Genomic DNA, 16,349 nt, shown 5'->3' with positions numbered 1-16,349 from the left:
TTTTTTTTACATGTGAAATGTCATCATGTTTTCACTTACTATTGGCTGCTTTCGTTGCTTTAGGTACACTTTTCTTCATAAGTAAGGGAGATTCTTCGATGAATTTTGCACAGCATACAAACCATACTTACACGTGTATGAAACTCTAGAATTTTCCAAATCTATTAAAAACTGTGCTAAAATTTGAGATAATTAACCATAAAATTTGAGTTTTTTCTAAACATGAAGTTTAAAATGTAACAGCTCATTCGTTTTTTCATTAATTAAATAAATTCTAGATTTTCATACACCTGTAAGTATGGTTTGTATGCTGTGCAAAATTCATCGAAGAATCTTTCGTACTTGTGAAGAAAAGTGTACCTGTAGCAACCAATGCAGCCAATAGTAAGTGAAAAAATGATGAAATTTCACACGTAAAAAAACTTATTTTTTTAAGCTTTTGAACTTACATTGCTATGAGTCTGAATCCTGAATCCTTCATGGTCGTATTGACAAAGTTTTATGAATTTATTTGTAAAAGTATAGACAATGGAAATTAAAATGTTGTGTTGTGCTTCTCCTGCTCCAAGTCGGCCCGTTTGACGTCCTGCCCTCCTTAAGTCTTGTGCAGAGATGTGTGCATTATACTGCTGCATCCATTTTCAATAAGCCACCACTCGAAACCAAGAATATTAGCTATAATCCACGCGCTTTTAAATGGAAACTGAAGAATTTCCTCATATGTCACTCCTTCTATTCTGTCGAGGTGTTCCTTAAAAAATTGAACTGATTCTTGCTGTATTGTTGATTGCGTTTACTTAAACTTATGGATTGACTTTTTTCGGGGTCATAAATATTTTATTACATTTATGTTGTAATTTAATGTACTGACACGTTCCATGACCTTGGAGATTTGCTCCTCAACTTGGCTACGCAACTTGACGTGTAAATAAATAAATAAATTCGTGGGACGGATTGACGACCACTGTACACTAGCTAGTCTGACTGAGGTTTCTATGCGGTTTCCCACGCTCGTTTTGACAAATATTAGTCTGATCCGCAAATCCCACCTCGGAGAATACGGTACACAAACGTCTAAAGTACGATAACACATAGAATTAAGTTTAGACGATTCATAGACAGACGGCGTACAGGAATTCCCTTCGTTATCGTGCGTGTACACCTGCGCGCCTTGCTGGCAGTCGCCGTGCGACTGCAGCTTGCCGCACGCGGAAGCAGAGGCGTCCAGTGTGAACACAGGTGTGAATGGAATCCATTCGCACGCACGTGCTTAGGAAGAGGCGCGCACCTACACGCATGCCACTACTTGTATATGAGGTAAGCAAGGTCGCGCGGGTACAATGCGCGAGGCGCGCAGGTGTAAACGCACGTTTAGGTTACCTTGACGATTGTGGCGACAGTAAGAGCATCTGACGACAAAGTTAAATAACAAAATAAAATTTTCCAATCTTATACTAATAACAGAATTGTAAAAATGTCGTGTCTGTCTGTCTGTATCCCCAAAACTACTACCGAATGCCACGAAGTGGTTCCTTCATCTTCGGAATCAAATCAGTCACAAGGGCTTAAGTCATATTACTGTTCGATCGTGGGCATCACCTGCGATCAACTTTGCGAAAGAAGCGACAACACTTTCTGCGCAACCAACCTATCATTTTGCACGACAACGCGCGAGCGCATACAGCGCAAGATGTGGCTGCTCTGTTCGGTCGATGGGTCTGGTAAGTACTGTACCAACCATCATACTCCCCGGACTTAAGTCCTTGTGACTTTGATTTGATTCCGAAGATGAAGCAACCACTTCGTCGGATTCGCATCAGAACTGTTCGACAGGCAGTAGACCGCTCCATTCGCACCATAAACAGAACAGGCTCTGCTAACGGTATATTACGTCTTCCACACCGCTGGCGACGGGTTCTACACAAGGCTGGTGACTACTTTGAAGGGCAGTAACAAGTACAAACATGTAACTCTTTAGTATCGGTTGTGAATAAATAGTTGCCACTATTTAAGTTCCAGCTCTCATACATTTGTCTAGGTAACATATTTAACTGATTAACATTGCAAAATCATAGATTAATGTAAGTGCGAGACAAGCCATTGAAAACGTGAAATGCTACTGACACATTGTAAATGTCGTGTGACTAGGGCCTCTCGTGGGGTAGACCGTTCGCCGGGTGCAAGTCCTTCGATTTGACGCCTCTTCGGCGACTTGCGCGTCGATGGGGATGAAATGTTTATGATTAGGACAACACAACACCCAGTCTCTGAGCGGAGAAAATCTCCGACCCAGCCGGGAATCGAACCCGGGCCCTTTGGATTGACATTCTGTCGCGCTGACCATTCAGCTACCGGGGGCGGATTCGTGATACATTAATAACGAGTGTAACCGCCAGGAGGTTGAGCGCAAGCATGCAAATATGCATAAATTGCGTTGTATAGGTTCCGGATGTCAGTTTGCGGGATGGAGTTCCGTGTTGTTGAACTTGGTCAGTCCGTACAGGAACGGTTAATTTTGTTTGTGGTCGACGCTTGAGTTGTCGTCCGAAGATGTGCGATATGTGCTCGACAGGAGGCAGACGTGGTGTTCGAGCAGGCCAAGGCAACATGTCTATATTCTGTAGAGCAAGTTGGGTTAGAACAGCAGTATGTGGGCCAGCGTTATCCTGTCGGAAAACATCCCCTGGAATGCTGTTCATGAACGGCAGCACAACAGGTCGAATCACCAGACTGACGTACAGATTTGCAGCCGGGGTGCGTGAGATAACCATGAAAATGCTTCTCCTATCGTATGAAATCGCACCCGATACTATAACTCAAGGTGTAGGCTCAGAGTGTCTAACCCGTGGACAGGTTGGTTGCAGGCCCTTCAACTGTTCCCTTACAACTATCACACGGCCATCGCTGGCACCGAGAAAGCTGACTCGTAACTTAAATAAATGTGACACATAGAGCATACTCCAAGCTTCAAGATTTTGTAACTAAAACTCTAAGAAGCCGATCTTGTCTAGGGTATTGGACGGGTCACAGGTGACGGATAATGAACGTTCCACCAGATACGGTGGACGGCTACGAATATAGAATAAGTTGTTCCGGACCAAGGCAAAATAAAACCAAATCCACTTTGCGTCTGTCTTGTAGGATGCGGCATAGTGGTAAGTGTCTATTCACTACTGGTACAGCTGAAATGTATATTCTGGAACTAACGCTTCTAGTCTTAACACTCTGAGTTCACTCAGTGAGTCTACTGAAGGCCACCTGATTCCAGGTACAATAGTCATCGATCATTTTGATAATCACAATATTACCCAAAGTGGTAAATCCACCAGCATTATTACTGGCGCAACTAGTCCTCCGGGCTCTGGAATGGCCAGATTAAAATGCAGTGTGATTCAGCAGAGGAAGTCGGAATTCACTGGCCAACTTAAAATCAAAATATTTTTTGCAACACTTAACACACAAACATTTTCGCAACCAGGCTTCGTAAATTGGGAGATACATTAAAAGATTCAAATTTCGGCACTCCAAGAAACACGAATGACGGACAATGACACCATACATGTTGGTAATTATCGTCTTTTTAAAAGTAAAACTGATAATAGAATACTTAATAATACATCACATCTGGGAGTTGATTTTGCAGTCTCCATAAATATTTTAAATTCAATTATCGGAGATAAAACCAATTAATTATAGACTAATGACAATTACTCTTAAATGCGCAAATAACACACACTTAATTAATGCCCATGTACCATTCAGTGAGGATTGCCGTAAAAAATATTAAGAAGTTAATAAAGCTTGGGAAACGTTAGACTGCATCAATTCGAAAATTCCATCAAACCATGTTAAAATTTTAACGGATGATTTTAATGCTCAATTAGGTAAAGAGAAAAAATATAAGAAAACGGTGGGTGGATTTCCTGCGCATAAATGAGCAAACCAAAATGGCCAAAGATTTGCTGAAACGTGCAAAATTTCTATCATAAAATCGTGTCAACACATTTTAAAAGGATCCTTTCTAAACAAAAAAAACTCTGTGGGCACTCAATACATCTATTGGGGAATTTCAAATTGATCATGTAGCAATTTCATACCAAAACAACAAAGAAGTTTTAAATGTCCAAGTTACGAATGGGCCTAATATAGATTCTAATCATATTTAACGCCAATAAAAGTAAAACTTTTACCTCAAAAACTCTTCAAAACAAAAAAATGATAACCCAAAATTTTACACTGTTAAAATAACTTCAGCTCTAACAAGCGAGCTTCACAAAAAACAATCCAACAATTGGCAAAGCCTAAAAGAAAAGTTAATCACAACAGCACAAAATTTAATTCCGCTTCGAAAGAAACAAAAACACCCTTGGTGGAAAGCGGTCTGTGAAACAGCAGGTAAGTCTAGGCATGAGGCATTCAAAAATTTGAATGGTAAAAAAACTGAAAATACGTACAACATCTTTCCAACTGTAAGAAAAGAACTTCTAAATTAATCCAACAGATTAAAAGAAACTATGAAAATGCCTGACCTCTGGAAATCGAAAAAGACTTCCAAAAGAACAATACAACAAACTTCCACTAAAGCATTCAAAACGAAACTAACTGGTTACCGACCTGAAAGTCTTTGCTTCAAAAATGGAAATGGCTATTTAGTTCTTAACAACCAGGAAAATTATAACATACCTGATAATTATTCTGAAAAACCATTAAACTGTCCAGAACCAGTGAAAAAATTCCAATCGTAGAAAACTAATAACACCAACCCTGACACTAAAGAACCTGACGAAATAGAAATAATTAAACAAATTAAGAGACTTAAAAACAAATAAAACATCCGGTGAAGACGGTATAATTGCAGAACTACTACAATCAACGGGCCCTAACACTATAAAAGAGTTCACTCAACTAACAGGACATATCTCGCAAACTGAGAAAATACCTGGGTAATGGAAAACTACTCTAATTCAGCCATTGCATAAAAAAGGGGACAGAACCGATGTTAATAGTTACCGAGGAACCTCTCTTCTCCTATTACATACAACATTCTCTCGCAATGGTTACTTTATCGAGCCCAAGAACAGTTTGAACCTAAAATTGGTGAATACCAAGCAGGCTTTAGACCAAAGAGATCCTGTTAGTAACAAATTGTTAATTTAAAATTAATCCTTACTTTCAAAGGATTTCCGGTTAAAGTACTGTATCTACATTTATGGATTTTAAAAAGGCCTACGACTCAATTGATCGTGAATAGCTTTTCCAGATTTTAAAGGAACAAGGGCTGGATAATAAAACTCTAACACTGATTAAAGAAACGTTAACTGACAGTATCTCTAAAGTTAAATTCATGGCAGAAATTTCTGAACCATTCGATAGAAAGACTGGTATTAGACAGGGAGATGGACTCACCCCATTACTGTTTAACTATGATTGGGAAAAGGTGATTACAGGATGGTGAGAGCAAAAGTTAGGTTAAAATATAGATCAATCAATCGAGTTAGGTATAAGTAGTATTAAAGTAGATTGCCTCGCCCTTGCTGATGGTCTCGCAATTTTAACTAAGGATATTACCACAGCTCAAAAACAAATTGAAATTCTTAAAGAAGTTGCAGAAAAAGTAGGACTACAAATATCATTCATAAAATGGAATATATGACAGGCAACAAACAAGCACCAAAGTTTTTGAACACAAAATATGGGAAAATAAAAACGGTTTCTCAGTTTAAGTACTTGGGGGAAATCATACAGGAAACCGGTCTGGAAAAAGCTGAAAACGAAGATCGCTGTCAAAAAATGGTAACTGCATTCATATTAACACAAGATATTTATAACAAAAAATCACTTTCTAAATTCAGTAAACTTTGGTATTACAGCATTGTAATCAAACCTGAATGTCTTTATGGGGCAGAAATTTTAATTTTATATAGAAAGAGGAATATTGAAAAATTCAAAAGAACGAAAGAAAGAAAGATTATTAATAAAATATTAGGCCCCAAAATTACTGATGGAGAGACTTGTAAGCGGAGAAGTAATAAGGAAACAGAAGAATACACAGACACGCATGGTGTCTGAGCCAATTAAATGGATCGCTGCGATTAAGGAGGATCTTAAAGTAGCCGGTATAACTCAGGCAGACGTTACAGATAGAAAAACATTCGGACAAAGGATATTTGCTTGGAAAGTTGGTCAGAGGGAAATTAGAAAACGGATTAGAACACCGTGGTCTGATGAAAGAAAGAGACTTCATTGTCCAAGGATGAAACGAATTTGAACACTATGGAAGGCCAACCATCAAAAGTGACATTGAAGGATTGTACCTCGCGTGGTCCTATTGGGTCCACACGTGTATAACAATAATAATAATAACAATAATAATAATGGAGCATACATAGCAGAAGAAATCATCTACTGCACCATCACACTGTTGACTACAAATTACTGGAAACAGTAACTACAGCACAGTACCTGCGATTAACCATCCGGAGCGACCCTAATTGGAATGATTAGGTGAAGCAAGCAGTTGGAAAACAGGTGCACGACTGAAATTCATAGGAAGAATCTTAAATAAACGTAATTCGGCCACGAAAGAAGAGGCTTACAAAACACTGATTTTACCGATTCTTGAATACTGTGCACCCTTAAGCGTTGGATTAATGGAAGAGGTACACAGGGTCAAACGAAGCGCATTTCGTCACGGCATTCGGCGCGAGTACGTTACGGAGATGACGAAGCTACAAGGAGGCGTTTTGCATCACACAGTGAATTATGCGAAAGAGTACGATCCTGCAAAAATTGGGCAACATATTACTTCCTCACACAACAGTAGTGCCAGAAGTATCCACCACCACTCACCGTCAGGTGTCTTTTGTAATATAGAATTAGATGTAAAATCCTGAATGTGGTGATGGTAAGAAAGTTTTCCATCTACAATGAATTTTTACTCTGCAGCAGAGTATTCGCTGGTATGAAACTTCCCGGCAGATTAAAACTGTGTGTCGGACCGAGACTAGAACTCGGGACCATTGCCTTTCACGGGCATGTGCCCACAGACCGAGCTACACAAGCACGACTCACAATCCCTGCTCAGAGTTTTATTTCTGCCAGAACTTGCCGCCGTCGAGAGGCAAAAGTCCCGCGTTTGAGTCTTGGGTCGGCAAACAGTTTTAGTCAGGAATTTTTTGACAGCTATCTTCTTTCTTGATGTTTTAACAAGTTAGACTTCACTGTTATTTCAACTATGAAACATTTTATTAGAAGTAATTTCACGTGGATATTATTCCTGTGTAGGGGGCTTTTGACATTAGTGCGCCATTACTGTGCTATGCAGAAGCAGGTTTTCTTACTAAACGGGATCTGTCCGACTCCACTTTGCCTACATCTGGTATAGTTTCGGTTTCAAATTTTATCACGAGTGTTTGATATTATCTGTCTTCTTGTCAGTTTTTCGTCGCATAGAACTTGACTTCAAATTTAACAATAAAACTAGGAGAAAAATATTTCTCTGTATAGAATTTGTTTTTTAAGAATCCCTCAATAAGCGAGTCGTCACGTGTGCAATGGCGTCAGCAGAAATTTATCCAAGACGGGGAAATTACATTTTTGTTATAATTGATTTAGCTTATGAAATAATTTCGCAGAAATTATACTAAACCTATTACGTCAAACGATTGGTAGTTTCATCTCGATATTTATCTGAAGGTAGATAACTTCGATAGCTAAAAGGTAAGCATACTTCATTCATATATGCAAAATACATGTTTCATATTATGAATATGAATTTAGATTCTCTCTTTTCGTTTTAAAAATCTAAAATTACATTTTCTATGTAATTAAATCCAGCGTATCCAACGAGTTGCAAAATAAAGCTAGAAATATTCGCAATAACTGTTTTCGCACATATGATAACAATGTTAGTATGACATGGAAAATAATAAAATGATGAAATAAAAGGAAACTGTATTTTGAGAAAACCTTGCTGGTTATTAACCAAGATAGCCAGCAGAAATGTCACTGATTTATACTCTTCAAAGTGAGGAATAGGATGTTTGCTTCAAAAACGGTTATTCAATTTTAACGCCTTCTACGACATTTCGTTTGCTACAAACTTAGCATCACATCATTTTACTACATTTATTGAGTTTTTTCACGGCTTCAATTTTTCAGAGTTGACTAGCATAGCTTAAATTAAACAAAATCATTTTTCAGAGCTCCTTTCCTCGGTTTCTTTTGGTTGATTGTAACGCAGACCAGTATTCATAGAGATGAATACGGGCAGCCTCTCCAAACAACCTCTTAACAGACTAGGACTGAACTAAGATGATCTTCTTCTTCCTAGTTTGCCACAACGTGCAGCCGTCAAAACATGACTTCTGAATTCGTTATCTTATAGCTGCTATCTGTTGCACTCCACGGTGTTCGAGAAGGTTCCAATTCCTGGCGTGGAAAATTTTTCTGCCTTGAAATTTCTCTTTTTCCTCTTCCTTTTTTTACTGAATATGAAATTCTTCTCTTTTCTATCTGTGCATTTGGGTCCATAGACGAAGTATGCAAAACCATATTTTTCATGGTCTACTACAATCGCTAGCGATTCGAAAACAGAGTGTGGTCTCAACAGGACATGACGGTTCTTCTCCGACCACAGACCAGTGTTAAAACCACTGCTGCCATTAAGTTGTGCAACAGCAGGGGCGGTTGTCCTTGTGGAAACCGGAAATGGATTTTGGATAGGAATACTGCAAGCAGATTTATTTTGTGCAGGGAATACGTTTCCGAAATGCGCGCATCAGAGTGCTGGAATAATTTTTGTTTTGCCTTCTTTTTTTAGCGGCACACACCGAGTTCCCAGAATTGATTCCCATTGTAAACCGATGCGTAGCACTTAGCTGCATGGTTACGACATCTTTGTGTGCATCTATCTCCGTTTTAGTGACGTCGGTTACCGATGTGTGTACCATATCATGTGAATAGCCTAAACGGGGACGCCTATACAGTATCTCACTATAGGAATGGTCAATATTTAGCGATTAGCCCCAGCTGCTCCTCTCGCATATACTGTATGGTCTGCACAATTTTGTTTCGCTTTCATTTAATCGAATTGTTATGTTCGTCACGATTTGGAACATCTTCTAAACTTTTGACACCAATTAAGACTATAGAAACAAGGTCTTTTCCTGATGTACTTGTAACAAACAAGCGATTTTGGTGCCTGGAGCAGGAGGTCTTCGTCAGTCCTACCTTTGGATTTCCTTTGATACTATTTCCATAGAAACTTTTATCCCCAAACTCATACTTTTTTGAAAGAGAAATACCAATATGTATACATTTAGACTTGTAAATGTTTTACAATACCGAAATATTGTCATACAATTTTTCATCCCCCATTTCACCCCCAAAGGAGTTCAATTTCCAGAAAAAGTGAAACACGTATTTTTTATTTCCAACCGAGAAGTCAGACTCAAATTTTCATATATTTAGCTTTAAAAATGCTTTCCTAATGAAATCTTTTCATAAAACATTTCATCGCCTGTCTCACCCTCTTAGAGGCGGAATTTCCAAAAACACTGGAACACGAATTTTTTTACTTCTAACCGAGTGTAGCTTTAAAAATACATTAGTAGTTGTTAAATAATTTATTTAAAAGAAAAACTTTCACTCATTGTACCGCGCCCATAGGGGTTAAATTTCCATAAATGATGACCGAGAAACAAAATATCACTTCTGGTAAGTTTAGCTTCAAAATTGCCTTAAGAGCGACATTTTTTTCAAAAAGCCTTTCATCACCTTTTTTTCCCACTTTAGGGGTGGAATTTACAAAAATTTCTTCTTCAACGATGCCTACAGTACAGCACAACACCCTATCCAAATTCCAAATTTCTCTGCTTAGCGATTAGAGCTGGGCGATGACGAGTCAGTCATTCTGGACACTGCCTGTGACAGGAAAGATCATTTGAAGCAAGTTGGAAAGTAAGTTGTGGTAAGTTCTATGGGACTAAACTGCTAAGGTCATCGGTCCCTGGGCTTAAACACTACTTAATCTAACTTAAACACTAGCTTACGCTACCGACAACACACACACCCGTGCCCAAGGGAGGACTCGAACCTCTGACGGGGAGAGCCGCGCGAACCGTGGCAAGGCGCCCTAACCCTCGCGGCTACCCCGCGTGGACTCATTTGAAAAAAAAAAAAAGGTAGTAGTAAAAGAGAACTCTAAAATGTATACCCCAACAGGCATGAGCACTGCTTCATCTTCGATACTGTGAAAAAAATTTCTTGTACTGTATGCTCCTGTGCTTTCCATACTTTGGGAGGAGGTAGTATGGACTAAAAAAAGAAAATAACTGTCTACTAAATAAGAGCTTTAAAATGCATTCCTTAAGAGCTATGAGCACTTGTTCGGCAGTAGTGATGTCTTTCACATTAGCGAAGATCAACAAGTGAGCGTATTTTAGATCCCATGTTTAGTAAACTTTTTTTGCTTCGAATGATCGTTCCTGTCATATCTCTGAATAATGGCCATTCTTCCTGGGACGTGATCTATAGTGGCACGAGACGCTAAGGTTGATTCTTGGTGAACAAAATATATTCATCTCCACCGCTTGGCTGACAAGTCGAGAGCAGGTGATAACGTAAGGTATCGTAAAACTGATGCTCGAAGTATTTTCGCTTCTGCCGATGCCTGTTACGTGGAGACTAACGGCGAGACGAACGGCACAAAGGTTATGTGAATACGTCACGCACAGTGTTTAGGGGGTCGGACAGAAGTCTTGTGTACTCACCTGTTGCCTGGTAACCGCACAGATCGCCACTTCGGGAATGCAGACGCCGCCCCCTCCGGCCGGCAAGATAGACGAACTGCAGCCGCTATCGCGGTCATCGGGCAGTGGCTTATCGCAGCCGAGCGCCTCTCGGTGAGCGGGCATTGCGGTGCAGATAACGCGGGCTTCGTCACCCACCAGCCCAGCTGCCGGACTGTGCTGTGGCGCGCTGCGCCCCCTCCGCCGACACGGGCGCCCGGCCTTGCCACCGCGGCTAAAAACTCACAGCATACCGGTTTGCGCGCACCGCCACAAAGGAGCGGTGCTACCTGTTACACGATTTTTGCAGCGACATCGCGTTACGTAAAAGAAGTGAGAGGAAGTGGCTTCCAACAATTGGTTGGGGTCATATCCCATACCAAGGTCTAGTAGAACTAAGCTCTTAGTTCCAGCTTGAGAATAATTAGCTCATAACATGGTTCTGATCTACTTTAGAGGACATCACCAGTCGGTTTGTAGCGCTGCGGCTGGCGTAGATCAGATATCAAAAAATGGCTCTGAGCACTATGGGACTTAACTTCTGAGGTCAAAATTGGTTCAAATGGCTCTGAGCACTAAGGGACTTAACATCTGAGGTCATCAGTCCCCTAGAACTTAGAACTACTTAAACCTAACCAACCTAAGGACATCACACACATCCATGCCCGAGGTAGGATTCGAGCCTGCGACCGGAGCGGTCGCGCGGTTCCAGACTGTAGCGCCTAGGACCGCTCGTCCACCCCGGCCGGCCAGATCAGATATCAAGCAGCTACGACTCCCCCCCATCCTTCACGTGTCATGATAGCGAAATAGTCTATATGTGCCAGAAGGTTGTATGGATCAACGCTTTAAGATGACACGACAGGATTACACAAAGCAGGTATCGTGTTTGGACGCGTTCATAATCGCAAAGTCACTGATGTTATTCGATTTATTAGTGTACCAGGGCGCATTTTACAGTGTGTCCACAAAGAACGGTGAACCAGTCGCAGCAACGTAAACACGGCGTAGGGCTAGTGGTCTGTACAAACAACCTAACCGACAATGTGAAATACCCCAGTATCGGGAGTCTTTTTACCATAGTAATAAAATAATGAACATATCAAGCTGCCCGCATAATTATTTTGGCCTCAGCAGGGAGCGGCAAGGTGAGGACATTGATTACGCCAACTGCCCTTATTTATTGTATAAACTGATGAGCCGCAACACTATGACCAGCTGCTTCGGAGGTGCTCCTTCCCAGACGCTGCGCTGTAACCACGCGTCCTTTGTCAGAGTCGCTTGTATCAGTGCATTTCCCGATTTGTGGTCGGTATTCTCGCTGGCACAATTCGTTATTCGCCTCTCCTCCGCCTACATAGGGTGAACATTAATAATACCGATGATCTGCAGAAACGGATTCCTGACCAGAAATGGAGGAAGAAAGGTCCTACGAACATGTGTCCGGAAATGGACGATGTGCATGCAACGGGAACAAATCGTCCCGGAACGCAGTACAGAGCTGCACCGTATCGACGTCACAGATGTTCGAAGGGGCATCCGAAATGCAAAGCACGCGTTCACAAGTCGCATCATGGACTGCCACACTCCTTTGCACGTTCCAACCGCTCTCCGAATAGCATCACAGACATCGTGAACGCGCTATTGAAGGGGCTGCACATCAGGAACTGGTTTTGCATGCACAACGCTTTTCAAATGCCCCCACAGGTAAAAATCCAGGAGGTTTAAGTCCGGTGACCTGGTAGTCAATGTTACAAGGCCTCCACGTCCTATCCAACACCCGGGGAAGATGTTGTTCAGATAATGCGGAAGTGTAGTGGTGCTCCGGCATGCAGAAACTTCACAACCTGTTTTAATCCCAAAGACGCTTCTAAAGCAGCCCAGACAGTGCATTCCGCAGAAAATCCAGGTTCGTTCCTCCGTCGATGCATTGTGGTGTAATAACCGGTCCATGTATGTGATTGCCAAGAATCCCTGCACACACACTGATGCAGAGCCCATGCTGATGAGACACCTCAACCATTCTCCGAGGATTGTCTGTAGCCCACGGATGGCCAGTTCTGGTGAAGGGTGCTTCGGCGGTAAAGAGAACTGATGACGCAAATCCCGTAATTGTGATGGCCTGGTGCGAAACCCATAGAAAAAATTCTTCCAGTAGAGGGAAATACGCTGCCGATAATCCTTGGGCTTCGTGCAGGTGATAGGGAAGTAAGGGTTGTCATGCAGGATACACATAATCGTCCTTTGCCTTACACCGTGTTGGCGGGCCAATTGTCCTGTAGAACCTGGTCCTCCAAACCTTGTGTACGCAGAATCCGCCGCCTCCCTGCACGCTTGTATGAAAGGACCCATGATCCGACAAACGTTGTTTGATACGGTAGGTGTCTGTGAGACTAGCTGTTTCGGTATAGACGTGCTGCTTCTCGACAGTTTCCATCTGCGTGGCCGTACACAAACACCATCTCGGCTTGTTTCTGACATAAATACCGCATCGTTCTGCTGCTTACCGTACGCTACGTCAATCACACAGAGTACAAGACACGGCACATGGTCAGAAGAACTTCCATTCGTCAGCGCCATCTACCGCGGCAACGATGCGTTTCCTGACTCCTTTTCTCTTCTATTTCCACTCAGGAACAGATCCCTGCAGCTTGTCGGTTTTGTTAATGTTCACTCTGTATGAGTGATCTCTCTGCCGTCTCATGTGCCAGCAAGCCACCAGGAAGCTTTATATTTCGCGTTGGGCATTGGTCATTATGTTATGGATCGTCGATGTGTATATGTTCTGCCAGTAAAGATGCTGCTTTAAGAGCAGATGCGTTGCTGCCATCTAGCGTTCATATGCCACAAAGAGTAACTACCAGTGACCTCTGCCTTCACTGGATATCGGACTGCAGCTGTTTGGGCTTGTGCGCCAGAGACCCTCGTACTTAGTTTCTGGGTTAGTTACAAAATGGCAGCCACGAAGTGTTCCTACAACGCAAATCAAAAAAATCAGTTATTGAGGTCACAGAGCTTATTACATCGATTTTTCCATTTTGACGGACAAGGACAAAATGAAGTGCTTCAGAACTAGTTGAAAGCGGTGATTGCTCTGATATATAATTTCAAGATTCGTGTGTGATTTGGACACTGATAGACTGATCAGAAAATTAATTGTGCATTATTTCACTTACGCTTCAGTCATACATTGCTTTGTCAATGAAAGCAATGCCGTGGGGTGCGTGATACTTCTGGATTTGGAGCCAGAGTAGTCCATCATGAGACTCAATTTTGTGGAGACTGCAATAGCTGAAGCATCACGTAAGGATTAGTGTGAAAGGTAGATAAAAGATGGTGCAGAGAGTACCAGTTCCATGAGAAACTGTGGGAGTTTAGTAGGATGGTCTCAATAGTTGCCGACACAGGAGCCAGCGCGTAAAATTTCCTAGGTTAATTTATCGATATCTGATAAAGTGTAATTCAGATTTAATTGCCCATCGTGCTAAATATACTCTAAATAGCAAGCTTTAGTCCACCAATTTTAGATTTCATTTTTAATAAATTTTATTAAGATTGAAATAACGATATTCAGAAGCATTCTTTAACAGTCTTAATCCAGTTCTAACTCAATAGATTCAAGATGTGTCAGTGTAAATAAATGGCTACATATCTGATGATAAAATCTAGCCGAATCAGTGTGTTGTTCTCCAGCAACGTTTAAGCAAGTTTCTTACTTGCCATCTTCGCCAGAGGGTGGCAAGTATGAAACTAGCTGAAACGTTGCTGGAGGTTTCACATTGACTCGGTTGTCAACCCGAGAAGATTTTATCATCTAGATTCGCCGAGAAAGCCTGCATTCTCAAATATGGCTGCAAATTTGTCAGTACCAAGAATATCGATACAAAGCTTCGATAATCGATGCTGACTCACATACTACAAGTCCTCCATCTTGTGTTACGTGCTGTGGGGCGGTGGGTGGAAAATTTGTTTGTTGTATAAGCAACATTATCTTTCAAAATTTAAGCAAAATCAATGAAACACTTTGGCATACATATTGCCTTAGATAAACACAAAAAATTTGTAAAATTATGAAAATCTTAAATCCATTAAATACATTTTTATATGCAAAAATTCAAAGAAAATAACAGTTATTCAAGATACATAAACAGATGATTATATCCTAGCAGTCTTTTCTAAACCTGAAAGAAAATTTCACAAATCATTTTTACACACGTGGTTGTAGCCGCTTTGGCTGGCGTTCTACACTTCCATTCACAAGGGTAGAGGAGGGGAAGTTGCTATGGTGTGCGTCCTCCACGTTCACTCTAAATTACATGGGGAAAGGGGAGGGGTCACTGTGAGTTGTGTCCAAGTCACTCCACGCTTTCACGCAGCTACCAGGCTGCCATTATCTGGTTTGTCCTGTAGAACAAGCAAAAAGATTGCCTCAGACTCTGTTCACTTAATATCTAAGGGTGGGTCACAATGAAATGGGGATATACACATTTTATCTTTCAATAATTTGCTGAAACAAAGTTAACAGAACTTTTTCAATTTTACTCTCGCGGTTACTTAACTGTCATAAAATCGGTAAACAAATGGCTCAAAACGCCGTTAGTCACGTACTAGAGAAAATTTATGCTCAAGGCATACAATCATAAAGCCTATTTAACTTCAATTTATTATTTCTGGGCCGGAATACTGAGCCAATGTTCGGTACTTTCCTGACAAATCTGTATTGTATTTACTTAACTGACTCATCTTTGATTACCTTATTCTTAGAGATAGTATGAGTATATTTGATTAGTAGTTGTTTTTTTTCAGCTTCTTTGTACATGTGAGTAACTTTTGGTAATACTACAGTTCTGAGTGTTCAAAACACACTACGTTTAGTTGACTTATTGGTCCTCAGCTGCTGTGTCAGTTCCACATCTGCAATTATGTACTTACTTCATCGAAGTGTATTTATGCTGAGCTATAATTAATGTATTACATCTGCCATTATGTTACTCAAATATGTTGCTAGTGTATGTACTTATTTAACACTCACTCTATTAACATTTAAAGCATAGGATAGCACATTTATTCCATATCTATAGTGTATTGCTGCTGATGAGTTTGCTCACGTGGCAATCCATTTCCACTCGATCGGACGCTGAAACCACAGGTAGTCTCTCTCGACCTACCACTAAAGTGCATTAAGTAATTACGGACGAGCGTAATGCTAAATTTCTTAAACCTATAGGACACCATGAGCTGCTCTGTCTCATCTAACATAAGGTACCTATGGTCGCATTCACGCCTCCAACTCATAACCTCAATACATGTAGGTGTGTCCTGTCACACACTACACCAAAATAATGGCCAGCTCCAACCTTATAAATACTTCAGGTACGTGTCCTTCACGTCTCAACCACAAACACTGTTCAATTCTATTACACTGCCATTCCTTGCTACACAAGGTGAATTTATTCTTGCAATTTATCTGCATATTTTTCATAACACTACGCACTCTTTCTTACTATTTATTAGTTAGTTTTAATGCATACACTAGGTTTTACTGCCACTTCAGATCTT

General features: G+C 40.9%; 1 protein-coding gene across 1 annotated transcript in view; it reads right to left on the bottom strand.

Moving 5' to 3' along the window:
* Nucleotides 1-10,972, bottom strand: part of LOC124711778 (alpha-tocopherol transfer protein-like) — a 160,648-nt gene extending 149,676 nt beyond the window's left edge. Inside the window, exon 1 of the mRNA XM_047241994.1 lies at nucleotides 10,773-10,972. Coding sequence (XP_047097950.1) covers nucleotides 10,773-10,916 — 144 coding nt within the window. The 5' untranslated portion in view covers nucleotides 10,917-10,972. The remainder of the gene's footprint in view (nucleotides 1-10,772) is intronic.
* Between the last annotated feature and the right edge of the window lie 5,377 nt (nucleotides 10,973-16,349).

This window comes from Schistocerca piceifrons, chromosome 8 (assembly GCF_021461385.2).
Source record: "Schistocerca piceifrons isolate TAMUIC-IGC-003096 chromosome 8, iqSchPice1.1, whole genome shotgun sequence".
Taxonomy (NCBI): domain Eukaryota; kingdom Metazoa; phylum Arthropoda; class Insecta; order Orthoptera; family Acrididae; genus Schistocerca; species Schistocerca piceifrons.
Note: the sequence above shows the minus strand (reverse complement) of the source record. Positions and strands in the feature narration are given on the sequence as shown.